At 34.3% G+C, this 17,390-nt stretch overlaps 1 protein-coding gene across 2 annotated transcripts in view; it reads left to right on the top strand.

Annotated features, from left to right (window-relative positions):
- GBE1 (1,4-alpha-glucan branching enzyme 1) overlaps positions 1-17,390 on the top strand; it is a 243,448-nt gene that overhangs the window by 118,373 nt on the left and 107,685 nt on the right. For both annotated transcript variants that reach the window (XM_074361438.1, XM_074361439.1), the window contains 2 exons: positions 1,567-1,657; positions 5,059-5,268. In XM_074361438.1, the coding sequence (XP_074217539.1) occupies positions 1,567-1,657; positions 5,059-5,268 (301 nt within the window). The remainder of the gene's footprint in view (positions 1-1,566; positions 1,658-5,058; positions 5,269-17,390) is intronic.

Raw genomic sequence — 17,390 nt, 5'->3', positions numbered from 1 at the left:
CATATTACTCACCTGCTCCAATGGCTAGGCAGGAAGATAAACTACGTTTAATTATTCTGCTTTTGGTAGACAGTCCACATTGTGGCCAGAGGAAAAGTTTCTCATGGTTGAAGTTTCTAGTTCTATAGGGATCTTGATGGCTTAAGATGGTGAGGTCAAGTTCGAGAAACCAAAATTAATTAAATGTTTGCAGAATTCAATGTTAATTATATTTAATAGATGTTAATGTTGTCATATTTGACATGCTCTGTCATGTTACACTATAATACTGCTTACGACCTGGATCTTGGAGATGTTTCAGCAGAAAAGGATTCTCTCATTCGTGTTTGTGTTTGAATTGCCTTGCCCAGTACTCTGAGCATAAATAATTCAGGAATGGTTAATGACATAAAATTAATAATAAAAGCTATAGATTGGTACTTGATCATAAGAGTAATATGTACTACATCATAGAGAAATAAACCACAAACTCTGTATTTTGTATTAAGCATATTCTTGATTTATGTTATCTGAGCAGTAGTTTTATATACATATTTCTACCAGGCCTGATATAGTTAACAATAAAGCCTGCAGTAATAACTTTTCAGCAGATTGTAAATTACAGAGTTTATGTTATCCTTTAAACTGAGAATCCCTAATTCTGAATGTGAATTTGTAATTGTTCCAGTATTAATTATGTACTGAAATATGTGCACAGGAAGTTGTATTGACCTGAATTAGACTTTGGAACAGAATAGGAATCTTTTCTATGTATGTTACAGAAATGTAACTCTCAGAGCAATCAAATCATATTTTAAAATTTTACCAAATTGAAGTTTGAAGATGAAAAAAATTGATTTTTAATTTTTTTAAAAGACTGAAGTTTCTTTTTCTCTGATTATTTGCTTACATTAAAAACATATTAGTAAATATTTGTAAGTATTAAGGATTTTAAAAATGCCTATCTTTTTGAGTCACTTCATTTAGTATTAAAGCAAAACATTTTCAAGTAAGGAAAAGAAGGATGTGTGTGTGTGTGTGTGCACATATGTGACTTTGGGGTAATTTTATAGGTGCAAGAAATAGTGGAAAGTAGAAACAATTATGCTGTCATTGTAAAATCTACCTTGTAGAAAAATGGATTTGCTGGTATATCTTATGCTTGAAATAACTGAAATATAAAGAAAAAAGTGAAATAAAAGGTACATGGCATGCAATCAGTTACTTTTTATTTGGCTTTCATAATATTCGATATGATTATTACAAGTGCAACTGAAGTTTAGCATATGCAGATTGCCATCTTTAATATTCTAAAGACAAATTAAGATTATATTTGCATGTCATTTATTACTTGTTAAAATGAAGACATTTCAAATAGCTAAAGTACAACCCTCAAGAACTAACTGTCCGATTTTGTGTTAGAAGGTCAGACAGACAAAAGATGTTTAAGTAGTAGAACTTTCCAAAATGACTGTATTTTCTAGAGTATATGTAAAATTTATTGCCTTTGAAACAGGTTGCTGTATTGTTATATTTTCCATTTTTTTAATGTGACTTTTAATCTCTTTTTGACCTTTACTTATACAGGATACAACTGTATTCAGTTGATGGCGATCATGGAACATGCTTACTATGCCAGTTTTGGTTACCAAGTCACAAGCTTCTTTGCAGCTTCAAGGTAAAATGAAAGACTTATATCCATTCTTTTTTGAGCAAAAAATTTAAAAAGGGAAATTAATTTCTTTATTTTATAGGGTGTTGTTTTGTAACCTAGTTTAGAGTTAACAGAGTTACTAGAAGCTGAGCTTTTCTTTTACTAAGATCATAGACTCTCTTCCCATCAAGCCTTAGAGAGTAGCCTGATTTTAATATTGCTTTTCGTGAAAAGATTTTTTTGTTAAAGAATACCAAGTTAGCCTGCTGAATCTGTCCTACATTTGGAGGCCTAAGCCTTAGCTAGACAATCACGAATTATGGAAGCCATTACTGCTAGAGCTCACATCTTTTTCTGGAAAGAGATTGACTTACGTAGGAAGGTGATGAGGGGGCCTTCGGTAGGAAAGACTACCCACAGAATGGCTGTCCTTTCCAGGCTGAAATCCAAGGAATATGGCTCTCTGGGCAGAATGACATCAAGGGGTCCTTAAGCAATTCGAGAGGTACTGACTCGAATGACCACAAGTTGAACAAATCCAACATTCTCTCTGCCTCATAGAGCTGACAATATGGTGGCATATCGACATAAATCCAATAATCATTCATACTAGGATTTCTGCATGTAATAAAAGCTCAGAAGAAGATGACAGAGTGCTCTGCTCGTGCAGAATCAGGGGTCTGATCAGTGTAGGTTAGATGTGGACTGATGTTGCAACTGAGATCTAAAACATGACTAAGATTTAATTGTGGGGAGGGGTGAAATGGGGGTAGGTAGATGGCATTCCAGACATAGAGAAAAGATACTGATCCCTTTACCTGTATCTCTTTATAGAATTTCTCCTTGAACAAGTAATCAGTCCTCATTGTCTCTAATTCCTCCACTCCTTTTCTTTCTTGAACTCATTCCAAGTAGGCTCTCCACCTCTTTGCTGAAATTGCTCTTGTCAAGGGTACTGACGCCCTCCACATTGTTAACTCCAATCATCAGTTCTTAGCTTACTTGAACTAGCAGCATTTGGCACAATTGATTACTCCCACCTTCTTGCAACTTTTTTCTTTTCTTGGCTTTCAGGATATTAAACCTTACAGTTGTTTTTCTCATATCTCTTATTGTTCTTCTTTGTTTCCTTTGCTCTTTTTAACCACTTCCAGCACTCAGCCCATGGTTCCATTCCCTTCTGTATCTAAATGAAGTACCTTGGGGTTCTCATCAAGTCTCATTCATTCTTATGGTTGAAACACACTTTGTATGCCAACTCCCAAGTTAATCTCTCCAGTCTTCACCTCTGTTGTGAACTTCAAACAGTGCCTAAGTGACACGGAGATATCTAATACATATTTCATACTTAACAGGTTGCAGATTAAACTTCTGCTCTTCCTGTCTTCTCCTGCCATCTTCCCTAATTCAGTACATGACATTTCTATCTTTCAGTTGTTCAAGCCAAAAATCTTTGCATTTTACCTGACTTTTCCCTTTTATGTCCCTCCCTACACTCTAGGTATTGTAAAACATAGCCACCTGTGACTTCAAAATATATCCCAAATCTGGCTGCTTCAGCTGCTACCACAGCTACCACTCTGAGCCAAGGTGCCATTATCTCTTCCTGCATAATTTCATTAGCTCTGGAACTGGTCATGCTGAATTCTGTTGTCCTCCTTTTTCTTTCCTAGCTCTTCTCTCCCTCTACACACATGGACTGCTTTCTGCATGGTAGCCAAAGTCAGCTTTTTAAAATGAAATTCAAATCATGTTACTCTTGCTCATTAGCCTCTAATGATTCCCTGTCTCTCTCAGAATAAAAGCCAAATGCCTGTCATTGGTCCATAAGGCTCCCTGTGCTCTGAGTCTTGGCCGACTCTCTGGGCTTATCTCTTGATCATTCCATTCCAACCACACTAGCCTATTTGCTCTTCTTCAAAGGCTCCTGGCTCATTTCTATCTCCAGTGCCCTTTCTCTCTGAACACTCTTCCCCTTAGCTATTCACATGCCTTGCTCCCTACTTCTTTCAGGTCTTTACTCAAATACTGCCTTTGTCATAAAACTTTTACTGATGACTGTATTTAAGACAGCCCCCCTTCCTACCAATAGCTTTGCTTCTTTTTTCCTTAGAGCACCTATTGCTATCTGATATTCCACATACCATGCTTATTTATTATCATTCAACTAGAATATAAATTCCATAAGGGCAGTTTTGTTTACTTTGTTCACTGCTGAATCTCTAAAGCATAGAAATCTGTATGGCACATGGTAGATAACTTAATAAGTATTTGTTGAACAAACAAATGAGTGAATGAATGAGTGAAACCTTAGGGCTATTGATTCATTGAACATAGTGTTCAATGACTGGAAAAAAAAGTTGGATAGCTAGGATAAGGAGAGGAAAGAGTAGAATGTCGTAAGTCTGAAGTTATTGGAAGGAACAAGATTAGGCAGTGAGGTAGGTCATGGATTAGGCAGTGCAGTAGGTCATGATAAGGACAACAGTCTTCATCGTAAGAACAGTGGGAGTTGCATGTATGATTTTAGGTAAAAGACAGCTTGATCCTGTTTGCATTTTTAGGGGATAGCTCTTTCTATTCAGTGGACTTGGCTATCAGGATACCTGCTCTATACCAAGCACTGTACTGGAGCGTGGGAAACCAGATGGTCAGAGCTGCCCTCAAGGATCACTAGATTATGATCTAGTGAGGAAGAGAGACAGTAAACAGTTAATCACAAGGGTGATAATTTATTTAAAAGACAAAAGTTAATGCTACGCAAGCCTGCAATATTGAGATTTTACATAGGTTAAGAAAAGACTTCCTCTTGGGAGTGATTTTTGTTTCCTATTTCATGGAGACTAGGCAACTGCTTTTAACACAAACACATATGCATGCCAGCTGCCTATCTTTTCTGCTTGGATGGTGACAGGGCGCACTGGTACCTGAGGCATCCCAGTCTGGGAATAAGTAAGTACAGGAAAGTTGGCTTCAATTAAGGCACAAAGGACATTCAAAGAAGTATTCTAAGCCACTCCCAATCCCAACCATGCATACTCAAAGGGATGGCCAGGTGTATGAACAGGAATGACCATGCTTCTCAGACTAACTAGGCTTGGTGATGGAAATCAGAAGCTCTGAGTATAAAGAAGTGGAATTTTACTATCTACCTACTCAAAATGTGAATTTTTATTGGGCTATAAACCTACAATTAATAGCCAGTTTTTTTAAAATTGAGTGCTTAATAATAATATCTATTATTAAGCAGCTTTGACTTGTATCTAAGTATTATACTGCATTTGCATTTGCACTGCATTAGCAATATAATACTTAGATACTACTATCTAGTACTGTGCTGGTAAAATAATTGATACACAGTAAATGATTGGCCATTTGCTCTAAATATGATGTGAGCTTGTATTTGCTGTCTCTTTTACCTTAAGCCGTTATGGAACTCCTGAAGAGCTGAAAGAACTAGTTGACACAGCTCACTCGATGGGTATTACAGTCCTCTTAGATGTGGTACACAGCCATGCTTCAAAAAATTCAGAAGATGGATTGAATATGTTCGATGGGACAGAGTCCTGTTATTTTCATTATGGACCTAGAGGGCATCATACTCTTTGGGACAGTCGATTGTTTATCTACTCCAGGTAGGTATATATAATATGGAAATGTCTTACTTGTTTAAAAAAAATTCGAGGAATTTTACTAAATTCATTGTATGTGTACTCTCTCACTGGTATTTAATTTCTTAATTTTCAAAAAAAATTTATGAGAAATGTTTAACATACAGAATTTACCTTGTTTGATTAGCATGTGTATTTGTGGTAAGTTGCATTAAACTTCAGTTTTACAAATTGTATTCCATTTAGCATATATTGGTTATATTTCCATTTAAAAGATTAATGTAAATAGCTTCTTAACATCTAAAAAGCACTTTATCACTCTGAATTAAGTATAGCAAATTGCCTTTTAATAGAAAAATACATATTGTTTTAAGTAGGCTATTTTTTAAAAACATACTTTGTTTTGCTGCCTTAATACTACATGTTTTTGATTGCAGCTAAATTATTATACCTATAATAACAGCTAACATTTATTAGTATGTAAGGTATCAGATATGCTGCGAAGTGTTTTAGATACATTAGCTACATATTTTATTTTCTTTATTCTTCACAACAACTCTGCTTACACATGGTAAGTACTGTTGTCATAACCATCTTACAGATAATAAACCAAGGCTTAATGCTGAAACAGGTTCTTAGGATTAAACACATCTCTGACTTTCCATGTAAATACAAGGGTGTTTTATGTGATTAAATCTAAATAGCATAATATGGCAAAATTATTTTTAAAATAAAAAATGCTATGAACTTTATCCATTATTTATCATAAGTGAAAATATAGTGAAAATATGTATTCAAGTCATATTAAAAGCATCAGAATATCAAGTAATGTATAACTATTTTTTAATAATATTTCTGAAAGAATTTAATGAACTTTCTTTCAGATGTTGCACCGTAAATAAATATACATGTATTTGGAAAATGAACAGTGCAGAAAAATGCTTCAGCAAGTACTTTGATAAAATGAAGAATTCTAATTTTTTAACAAAAATTAGATGATTTGTATATGAAAGAAGTTGTTTTGCTTCAGTCTTCTTCGTATCATGCATTATTTTATATTTCATAGCTGTGTAGGAATCACTCCTGCCAGATGAAGCAGCATTATAGATGAGAAAAGACACAAGAGGTGGAAGCAGGTGGCAGGGTTCCAGGCCTAGTTTCACTCTGGTACAAATCGATTAATCATTCTGGTTCTCAGGGTTTTCATTATAAGAGGAGGTAGAGTTTGGGGATTAATGCAATTCCCTCTGTAAAGGTATTTTGTATTTGTGTCACCTTTTTGAACATTGCTTTTTACAAACCACAGATTTATAACAAGTAAAAGGCCTGAACCTGTGCTAATTCTATGATATAATTCTTAACAATTTTGTTCTTGAGTAAATCTTCTAAAAGTAGATTGTGGACAAGAAATACAATTAATTGAACTTTCTGGTTCTTATTTGGATAAGTAAGTGTTGGCTCTATCCTATAGAACTGTGCCTTATGAAAGAAATACACTAAATTGTTAAATTTTTATGTTTTGAAACAATTCTGCGGGGGAACTGTGTCTTAAAAAGAAATGCATTAAGTGGGTGGATTTTTATGTTATAAAATGATTCTTTATTTTAGTGAAATGTTTATTATACTGTATTTTTCTGTTCCTTTAGCTCTCAAAGTCCATTTAAAGTTATCCAGTTTTCTAAAGAAAAGGAATTATACGTAATTGTCTTAAAAACATTTCTATTACAGAAATTGACATATTTAACTCTTTTATTTAATACTTAGTTTCTTTTGTTATTGAATTAACTCTTAATCTCTCTCAAGTTCTTACTGTTGGTAAATAATGTGTAGTACGATTTTAGCTTATTATTTTTATTATGACTTTTTTTGGCTTCATTACATCACATAGGCTTAGTCCTCTGTAAGTACAGCTCCATTTAGAATTTACTTCAGTTATTTAGTATGTTGTTCTAGTTGATAATACCTAAATTTTCCAATTTTTCTAGACTTAGTATTTTCTATGTAGGTTTTTGCTATTAGTTATGACATCATTAAACAGTATAGGTAAATAAATCTTACAAAGTCAAATTTAAAAAATTGTCACCGAATTTAAACAAATAACTCTGTAGTATTTACATTTTTCAATATATAAAATACTAAAGAATCTAGGATTCTTTGAATTATTTTCTCAATACTATATTAATTTATTAAAAAACTTTATGGACAACATTTATATTAGCCTGATGAAATAAATCAGATTTCTTCCTTCTATTCTGATTAGTGATGGCGTATGTGATGTAACGTTGTTTTGAAGCCATTTTTATAATCAGCATTCATGATTAAAGCCCTGCTCTACTCTTTTGGTTATTTATCTCTGCTTAACCAACCAGCTTAAAACTAAGTGACTTCAGACAACAGCAGTTGTTCAGTTTACTTCTATATCAGCACTGTGGGCCTAGGTCAGTGTGACAGCTCCTCTCTTCCCCATGTTATAGTCTGGGTCTAGAAACTGACACAGCATCATTTCTGCTACAAACCATTGTCCAAACAGTTACAGATTCAGGGACCATGGGCCCTTTTATTTCAATGGCAGGAGCATTAAAGAATTTTAGGGCTATGTTTTAAAATTCCCACATCTAACAAATTTTAACCATTCATAATAAATATTCCACTTCATAATTCAAAAGAGATGTATTGAAATACCTGTTTATGTGGAAGGGTTACTTTTTTTTCTCAGCTGTATTTCTTTGGTAGAGAGTTTGTCTGAAATAAGCAATTTTGAAAAAAATACTAATCATTATAAAAGTAATAATGCCATTGTTGGTAATTAGGAAATATAAAAAAGGCACAGAAAATCCAAAATGAAAATGATTATTCTTTATAAATATAAATAACATTACTTGTTCCTGACTACATTTAATCACTATTCCCTACATGCATAGAATCACAGGAAAACCCAAGCCCTCACTATTACTCTCTTCGTGGAGTAGCTACTTGCCTGTAATCTTGAGTTTGTTCCTTATCCAGATGAAATCAGACACTACCATTTATATACCAGGTTTTAAAATATAAATTCTTTTTCACCCCTTACCTTTGATATGTTGGTTCATATTATACTTCATTGAAAGGTTAGTATAAATGGTACATGGTTTGCCTAAGGCCTAGTAAGCCTCTTCTTTGAAAACTTGTAATAATTTTTGAAATTATTATATTTACTGTTTGAAAAAAATTGATCTAAGTAGAATCAGCTTCCGCGGAGCTATGTTGCTGATGCTCATTCCGTCCTATGTATATGTCACACCCTGTCACCACTTATAATCTCTGATTCAAGTGCCATCATCAGAGTTATCAGAATTAAATCTCTCACTCCAAGTAATACCAGAGATCCTGACTGTGCTATTTCATTACTTGCTATGAATAAATTTCCAATCAGGAGCTGCCCGTGTTTTAATTTTCTGTCTACTTGGCTGAACTGCCTTCCAGCTCTTCTAAATTACTAATGACAGTTTGCGACAGAGATTGGGTTGTTCTTTCTTTAGTTGGTAAAGAGAACTTCTTGACAAATCTGTCACCCGTAAGTTTCAGTAGTTTCTAGAGTGAGAAGTAACGGCTATAATTTAATGGCCTCAGTTTTAAATTCTATTTTGTGTATGTGTCTGGCACTATGAATATGTATTTCTTTAATTGAAGTATAGTTGATTTACAATGTTGTGTTAGTTTCAGGTGTACAGCATAGCGATTCAGTTATATATTTATATATATCATGTCTGGCACTATGTAAATGTACTTCATAAAGTAACAAGACAACTACACATTTGTGGAGCTTAAACAATTATTGATACCTTAAACTTTACTAAAACTTCAAATGAGTACCTTTTCTTTGTTGAATATTTCTTTCAAAGATAAGATATTGAATCCCAAAGAAGATAACATAATAGAGCTAATGCTCATTTTTTCCCCCTGAACCTTACATTTAGGTACAAAAGTTGTATAATCATATTCTGTCAGCATGGGTTTGTAATGTGACAGCCATTAGGCAGGAAGATACTCTGCTCTTATCTTGAGTTATTAGAGTTCCTTTCAGAAACAAAAATGAATCCAGTTTGATTTTTTAGGGTCATAACCACATGGGATAAAGTATCCCTTAGTACAGACACTATAATATTTGGGTCTTCTTAATCATAGGTCTTTTCCACAAGTTAGAATGTGAGAGGAAATTCATAGGGGCCTCCCCTACTGAGAGTGGGTACTTGGATCTTAAGTATTTTGTGATATCTTGTTTTGTGATGTTTCTTATTTAGTTTATTAATATGATGAAATACATTTATTGATTTTGACTGTTAAGCCAATCTTGCATTCCTGGGATAAGTCTATAAAGGCATAGGTACTAAAATTGTAAATAAAATTATAGCATATTTTATATGATATTACAGCATGATCAAATCAGTTATTAAGATGAATCTTTATTTAAGGATTATTGTGCATTGATATATTAATGAGTATATGACATCGTTATGATTAGCAAGATATTTAAAAACTGAGCATCCAGGACATGAATGGAAACCTCTAAAATATTATTTTTTGAGAGGACTTTAAAGTCATATGCTACTTTCTGGTTTCTTAAAAGCAAAAAGCAAAAAGCAACATGCCATTGGGTGAAATAATTGCTCTTTTTGCTGTAGTAAAAATGGCCACAGTAACACAGAGAAAATAGCATAGAAAGGTAAATGGGTACAACTACTTTAGAAACATTTAGGTATTATCTGGAAAAGTTGTAGATTCACATATTCTAGGATGCATTACTAGATATGTTCTTGAAACTTCTACTCACATGCTTATCAGAAGTTTGGGGAAAAACACATGAAAAAATCACTCCCTTCAGGGCATAAGTGACATTTTAATAATTTATTTGAAGTAACTGCTTTCAAAGAAAGTTTAGCTACGGAGACAAGCATTTGGGGGAAGATATCAAGAAGAAGTTTCTGTCTTTGTGAGTTTATTGCCACGGATGATTTTAGTCATAAAAATTATTTTTGCATTCACATGAATCTTGGAGCATTTTTTTGGCCAAACTTTTAAAATTGTTCCAATTTTAATTTGTCTTAAGTCCACTGGTTATAAATACAAATATAATTATAAATATAAGTGAATCATCTTGTGGTTACTTGGCAAGATCAACTAACTTCAGGGAAAATGGAAATATACAAGCCACATTTTATGAAAGATGGTAGACAGTGGAAGGAGCTGGAAAAAAACGTTTTATAATTTAATAAAAATGGCCATTGATTCTCTCTTTTCATTTATATCTGTGTATTTTATTGAGCTGGTTTAGCCAGGATAAGCATTAAACACACATGTCAGTGATTCTAAATTTAACCAGACCTCAATTATTTTATCTTTATTTTAAAATTAGTTTGTGTGTATATATTAATATATTATTAAAATGGTATGTATATATAATTAATGAATAAATACACATACGGGGGACTGTACTGAAAAGTTTTTACTGATGGGGCACACAAAAAAGTTTACAGATACTTGAATTAACCATTGCTTAGGTGAATGAAGATTAACATCAAAGATTTTTTTAAAGAAGAAGAAACCATTTTTTTCTGAATGATTTATTTAATAAACATATTGAACATCTACCATATACCATGTCTTTAGAGAAGTGATATTTTCAGTATATTTAAATGTAGCACAAAATCTTAAAATAAAATGTGTGTTTTAATTTCTTTAGATAGGTTTCAGAACATTAATGTTCTTTTAAATTGAAGAAGTACAGCGTTATTTTAGACAAATACCTGTCCTATTTGCTTTATAAAAAAACTAATGATTTTTTTTAAAATAAAGCATTTGCTTTATGAGAAGCAAATGATGGGTGACTGAAGGGCAATTTTGGATGTAGATTTAGTGAACAGTTAACTATCTCAAAAGAAGTCAGACAATTAAAAATAAACAAGCAATAATTTATGGACTATTAAGAACATTAAAATCTCACAGTAAGATCGTTAATAATGCTGAATGTCTCATAAAAAGTCTTGTTGTTTTCTTCTTTTATAGTATTTTTTCTTTTCCTCTTAGTAATTTTTCCTTGTTTAAAATAGAACTTTATTTCAGCTTGATTAAGGAAAATGGTTAAATTGACTATTTCAAAGAAAGTAAAGTTAGATTCAGAATTCAAACAGACTAATTCTCTCTTGTAAAAGAGATTAAGAAGGTTGCTATATCAATCTAATCTGTCTGGATTTGAGCTTGAATAGTAGAAATATAACTTCTCTCACAGGGTTTATGAGATTACTCAGCCTTGCAGAAAGGTTTCTATTGATGCGGAGCATAGCACTGGAGTAAGGATTTACAGTCTTTGTATAAACTTTGTTCCTGGTATTATCTGCCTCGTTTATTCCCCATAAGTCTAAAATTTAAGTGCACGGGGTTATCTTGAAAATATCTTGAGTATTTAGGTCTTACCTTAACATTCACCTTCTCAAATGCAAACTCATTCTAAAATAGGACCATTCTACTAGGCAGTTTACCTTAAATTTGAAAATGTCGAACATGGCTCTAAAAGCAACTTCTTTAGCTTAGAATAATAGTAGATGCTACCATGTGAAAATGGTCCAGAAGTCCTATTCAGTGGTTATTCATTTAAGTCAGGGAATTATGTGGCGTCTATAATCATAATATCTGGGTTTTTCTTATGACCTTTTTAAACAAGCAGGTAAAAAGTGAAAAAAATCAATTTTTCTGTTTTTATCTGTATGTAACAAAACAACTTGTTTAAGCATGTCTATTTTCTAGGTTACAGGTTAGCAGTTTTGAAGTTATGAAGAGGTATTTCAAGGTTTACTAGCTGAATGATTTCCTTAGCGTTATGCTGCAGATAAATGACCCATGTTATAGCAAGGCAATTATTTTCAAAAAATATATAAGTATTTCTCTCTTATGTTTTGGAAGGACACATATTTATAAGTAACATAAAAATTATTTGGTTTAGAGTTTCCTCCCCTCCCCCATTCATTTTGGATTAGCAGTCAGGCCAGTTTTTCTCTAAGTTCAGAATTTCCCATCCACATTTTGTGATGGTAAGAGATCTCTATTTGGTGTTACCTTGAGTCTTCATTCTGCCTTCTTTTTCTTTCACTGTGAGTAAGACAAGCCATCAGCCTCAGGATTTATTTCATTGCCTCTTTCCAGCTTAAAATATCTCCCCAAGATTAGACCTCTGCCTGGGTAGCCTTTCAAAATTCTGTCTGCTGAAAGCATCAGTGAAACACAGCGACAGTTATAGTTAACATTTTCTCTCAGTGCTTTAGGAAACAAAACAACATAACTTTTCCAAGAGTTAAGCTCTATTCTTAGCTCTCTATAAAGGACAGCAAATGAAGCCAACTGGCTGTCTAGATGGGTTCACCTGGTCTTTGTGAGGGATGATCATGATGATGACAGTAGCAACCTTTAAGGGTCACTCAATCTGGAGGCATTTCTTCTCTGACAACCTGATATGAAATATCTCCTTCAATCTTCTGCCATTCCCTATCTCCTGGTCCTGCCTAACTTTTCTCCATTGCACTTATCACCATCTTACATTCCAAATAGATACTTATTTTTTAGTAATATGTTTGTTGTTTATGTATTAAATATGGAAGTAAATAATCTGGTTTTTATTGAAAATATTTTATTTAAAGTAAAGCATTCTCTGTCTCTTTCTCAAAATTTTCATCCTCAGCTTTGCTTGCCATGAAAGTGACACAGCAAAGGACTGATTTGGTGGGGTTACCTGCTCTTTAGAACTGAATTCAGTGAAGAAAGCTATAAAAGATACTTCCAGCCAAAATTATAATGACAATGATAATAATACATACTACGTATAGTTAAGATATTAAAGATCTGACATAGAGTAAAATAAGTGGTTTGAGAATTAGATGACTCTACCTCTCTGATCTTAAACCAAGCTGTTTAACACTTGAATCTTGGTTTCACATATGAAGAGCTGATAATAATAATATTATTTATGTGCCACAGGGCAGTTGTTCAAACTATAAAATAACATCATTAAAAATGCTTGCAAACCAAAATATAGAGTATTATGGAGAGTGTAGAGTTGTACTTTCAGATTTTTACTAGAAATAGAAGTAGTGCTCAACTCACAAACCAGGCAGATAACTAAGGAAAGCAGACTAGGTGGCGGTCTTGGCCACCTGGAACAGACGGGTCCCATCTGAAGGGGCGGCCAAGCTCACAAACACCTACTTGTTTCCATGTGAGAATGTGGCCCGTGAAGCCACATCATCTGGCACTTAGGGAGAACTCACGCGTCCACATTTTATATAAAATATCCCTAGTTTTAAATGTCTGCAGTTAATTTAAAATTTTGAAATTACTGTGCCAACCAAGGGAACAGACATTGGGGTTGGATATATCTCTGGGCCTCTCGGGCTATGTCTGGACTCAATCAGTGTGCCAGGGGTTGGTTGTGAAAGTACCAGATTCTACCAAACTCCCCAAATTAAGTAGTAAATTAGGTACTGAGCCAATATGACAATAGGACAATGATATTTTATAGCTTAAACACAACATTGTGATACAATTTTTTTTAAATAATGCAAACTTTATAAGCCTAAACTAGTAGTATGATACTGTCTACTCAGCAGAATTATCTTAACATCTTGACGTTTACGTAGCATGAATCAACAAAATAAGTATCTTTTAAGATCAGGTTCAATAAATTAAAAGGCACATTTATTGAAGAAATCTGCATAATTAAAATTCAGTAAGCTTTATTTATTTTAATACTTTGCATCTAGATTCTAAGTAACCTCTTTAAAAATATATAGACAGATGTAGTTACTGACCTATGGAGGCATTATAGAGAAGGGGCAGGGGCCTAGGCTGTATCAACCTGTGTTCAAATACTGGTTCCACCACTTACCAGGTAACTACAACCAGATTAGTCAGGTTTCAAAGTTTAATTTCCCCCCATCTGTAAAATAAGATTCTAATTGTATCTTCCTCCCATGATTGTGAAGATTCAGTGACACACTCGCTCCAGTGTCTGATTCGTAGTCATGATAGTTGCCGCTGTCAGCATCATTGCTGGGTCATTGTCCCAGTCCTCTTGTGGGCAGATGTAACCAGCCAGCCCAGTCCTCTGAAACATACTCAGAGGTGTGAGGACCACTAACACCATCTTTGCTCCTTCTTGAGCCAGAACATGTGCCGTAACCACTGTGGATCTTGTGGTCTCACACTATTTATTTTAAAAAGCACATGAAGCTGTTTTCTTGGTAGAATCCCCAAATTAGGAACGTTTGTGGAAATGACCGATCGTGATCGACATCTAACTGTGTTGAGGAATCACAGCCAAGAGCGGTGGTAGAGGGAGAAAGCCCATCAGGGTCAGAAAGCAGAACTGAAAGCACAGCAGTGTGAGGCCACTCGGGTGCAGCAGCAAACAGCTCCACGCTGGGTAATTGTCCCTCTGGGCATCGTTAGACTGAATTGATCATAATGAACGTGAGTCATTAAAAAAAGCTCTAAGTCATGTTCAAGAATATCTTTTTGGGCTCCAGGAAAAAGTAAAATGTAATCTCAAAGTATTTGTTAAAATGTTAAATTTTTAAATGTTGTAACGATTAAGTTAGAGTTATCTGTCAACTATTTTTTATTGAGGATTAGACTACTCTGTTCCCCTCCAGTGTGGACTAAGCAAAGCATTCCGTCTACCTGTTTTTGTTTTTAAATTTTTCAGGTGCAAAAGGCATTTTATTGAATAGTTGCTGTGTTAACTAACCTGTTCTTTTGCATTTTAAATCAGGGGCCATATTATATCTTTCTTAGGATAATATTTTATGGTTATCTGTTCTGAGTGGGAAACAGATTTTTAGTCTCAGTATATATATTCTAAATAAAATTACTCAGTCTTTCCCAGTGATGAAGTTTTCAGAGTGATGGCTAAACTGTCTGCTGTAATAATCCTCCAGTAGCTCGGGCAGGAAGGGCCTGCTTAGTTCTCACCATCTCTTCCTTCTGCTTTGCGTGGCCATTAATGTTAATGGCAGTGCTTACAAGTAGGGAGATCACACCTTTGTGCTTGTTGTTTGGGGCTCAGTGTGGAACAGCACTTGCGCCCGATGTTTTCTTCTTGATGAAGTGTTGTTATTAAGCGTTGCCTCGTGATAATCGAGCCTGGGCTCTGCTTGACCTGCAGTTTGTCCTTCTTGCTTCTGCCATGGGTTCATCTACTAGCTTGTGCGGTTATGTCTGAAAGGCTATCAGAAATAGCCCATCTCTCGATCTTTCCCCAGCCCTTTCCAGAAGCCAGGTATCTCAGATCTCCTGTAAAAGAAGAGAAATCAGGGAGCTTAGTGATAAAATGAAGTTGATGAACACAGCAAACACTATCAGGTCACAGGGATGGCGAGAGAGGTGCTCAGTACTGCCGTCCCTGCTGACCACTTGGTATAGGTGACTGCTCTGTGCTGGGCTGGTTGGTGGGCTCAGCAGGAAAAACGGGAAATTACAAGTGAAGTGTGCACAAGTGTGCACAGCGTGCAAAATGGAGACCCAGAGTCCTACTGAGGAGCACAGAAAACACTGTCCAAAAGAAATATAATTCAAGCCACATACATAATTTCAAATATTCTAGTACCCCGCATCCGTCTCTAAAATGGTGATTAAAAAACCTCATGGAGCTGTTGGGAGATTTAAAATATTAAAACTAGGTAAAGTTCTTAGAACAGCTCCTGGCACATAATAAGAATTAATTATTATTTCTTACAACTTCCATGGTTTGTTCCACATTCAGACTTCTTTGTTGAGCTCAGATGTATATATCACACAAACTCTGAACCTGTATCCATTCAGCCATTACAGTTCCTCCTTATATTACTTCCAAATTGTTTCCCAAATCCAGATTCTCTTTCCTACCCTCCACCCTGTGTTAAATGCTTTTATTTGATTATCTGCCTTCACTTTCTGCTCTCTTACATGTTAATGTTTATTTTGCTGTGCAGGTTTTTGGACTGCATTATTATTTAGTTTACTTTTCTCATCTACTCCAGGCAAGAATATAGGAATCAACGAAGCAAAGACAATGTTGTCTTGTTTCCCCCTTTATCCCTCAGGACTGGAACAGTGCTTGACTCATTCAACGCAGATTTGTTGAATGGATAAAGAAATGAATGAATCCATTTATTTTTTCTAATGCTCCCAAATTAGAATATAGGTCATATGCAGCTTGTAACCCTGTTGGTTAGCACAATATTCCAGAGTCTGCCTAAGAGTAGACTGTCAAATGTTTGTTCAGCAGAGTGAAAATGAAACCCATTATCTCGATGAAATAATACTTTGTGAGTATTTTGGGTCATTTTAATCCCAGATATAGCAAATCGTGTTTCAGTTAATTCTTTTTTTTAATGTCTTTTTTATTGACATATAGTCAATTTACAATGATTTGTTAATTTCTGGTGTACAGCATTGTGATTGAATTTTATATACATATATATATATTCATATCCTTTTTTATTATAGGCTATTACAAGGTATTGAATATAATTCCCTGTGCTATACAGTAGGACTGTGTTATTTATCTATTTTATATATAGTAGTTCAAGTCCCTCATTTTGTTCTTGGGCATCTGTTTCTTTTCAGTACCGAATGACAGTAAAAACGTATCTTAAATTATTCCCAAAGAGAATACATATCTGAAATGATGATCAAGTTACTGAAAAGAAAAAAAAAACAATAACAACTCAGTTAATTTGTGAAGTAACAGTGTCATCCAGGTTTGTCGCAGCAATTTGTTTCATGTAACTACTTTGGGAAATGACACACCAAGGAGGATAGTTCAGCAGGATATCAGTGTCACATGAAGGGTGTTCAGCACTCAAATAAATTTTTGGAAAGCCCTGAATCAAATCAAGTTCAACACATCACTTTATAGTTGAAATTCTTGGAATCTTTAATTAGCTAATGTGCGTTTTGAATCGCCAAGTAAGTGCTACACAATAATACTTCACTTCTCAGATTTGTTTAACCTTGAAGCACTTCAATGCACTTAGAAGTTTTTTGTTTTTTTTTTTTTTCTTTCTAAATCTTAACATGTCCTATGAGATTTTGAAGGACCTGGCCCAGGTCTCACCGTAATATACTCTTCCTCTCATTAG

This window comes from Camelus bactrianus, chromosome 1 (genome assembly GCF_048773025.1).
Source record: "Camelus bactrianus isolate YW-2024 breed Bactrian camel chromosome 1, ASM4877302v1, whole genome shotgun sequence".
In the NCBI taxonomy this organism is placed as follows: Eukaryota; Metazoa; Chordata; class Mammalia; order Artiodactyla; family Camelidae; genus Camelus; species Camelus bactrianus.
The sequence above is the reverse complement of the archived record's forward strand: the minus strand, read 5'-3'. Positions and strand labels throughout refer to the sequence as shown.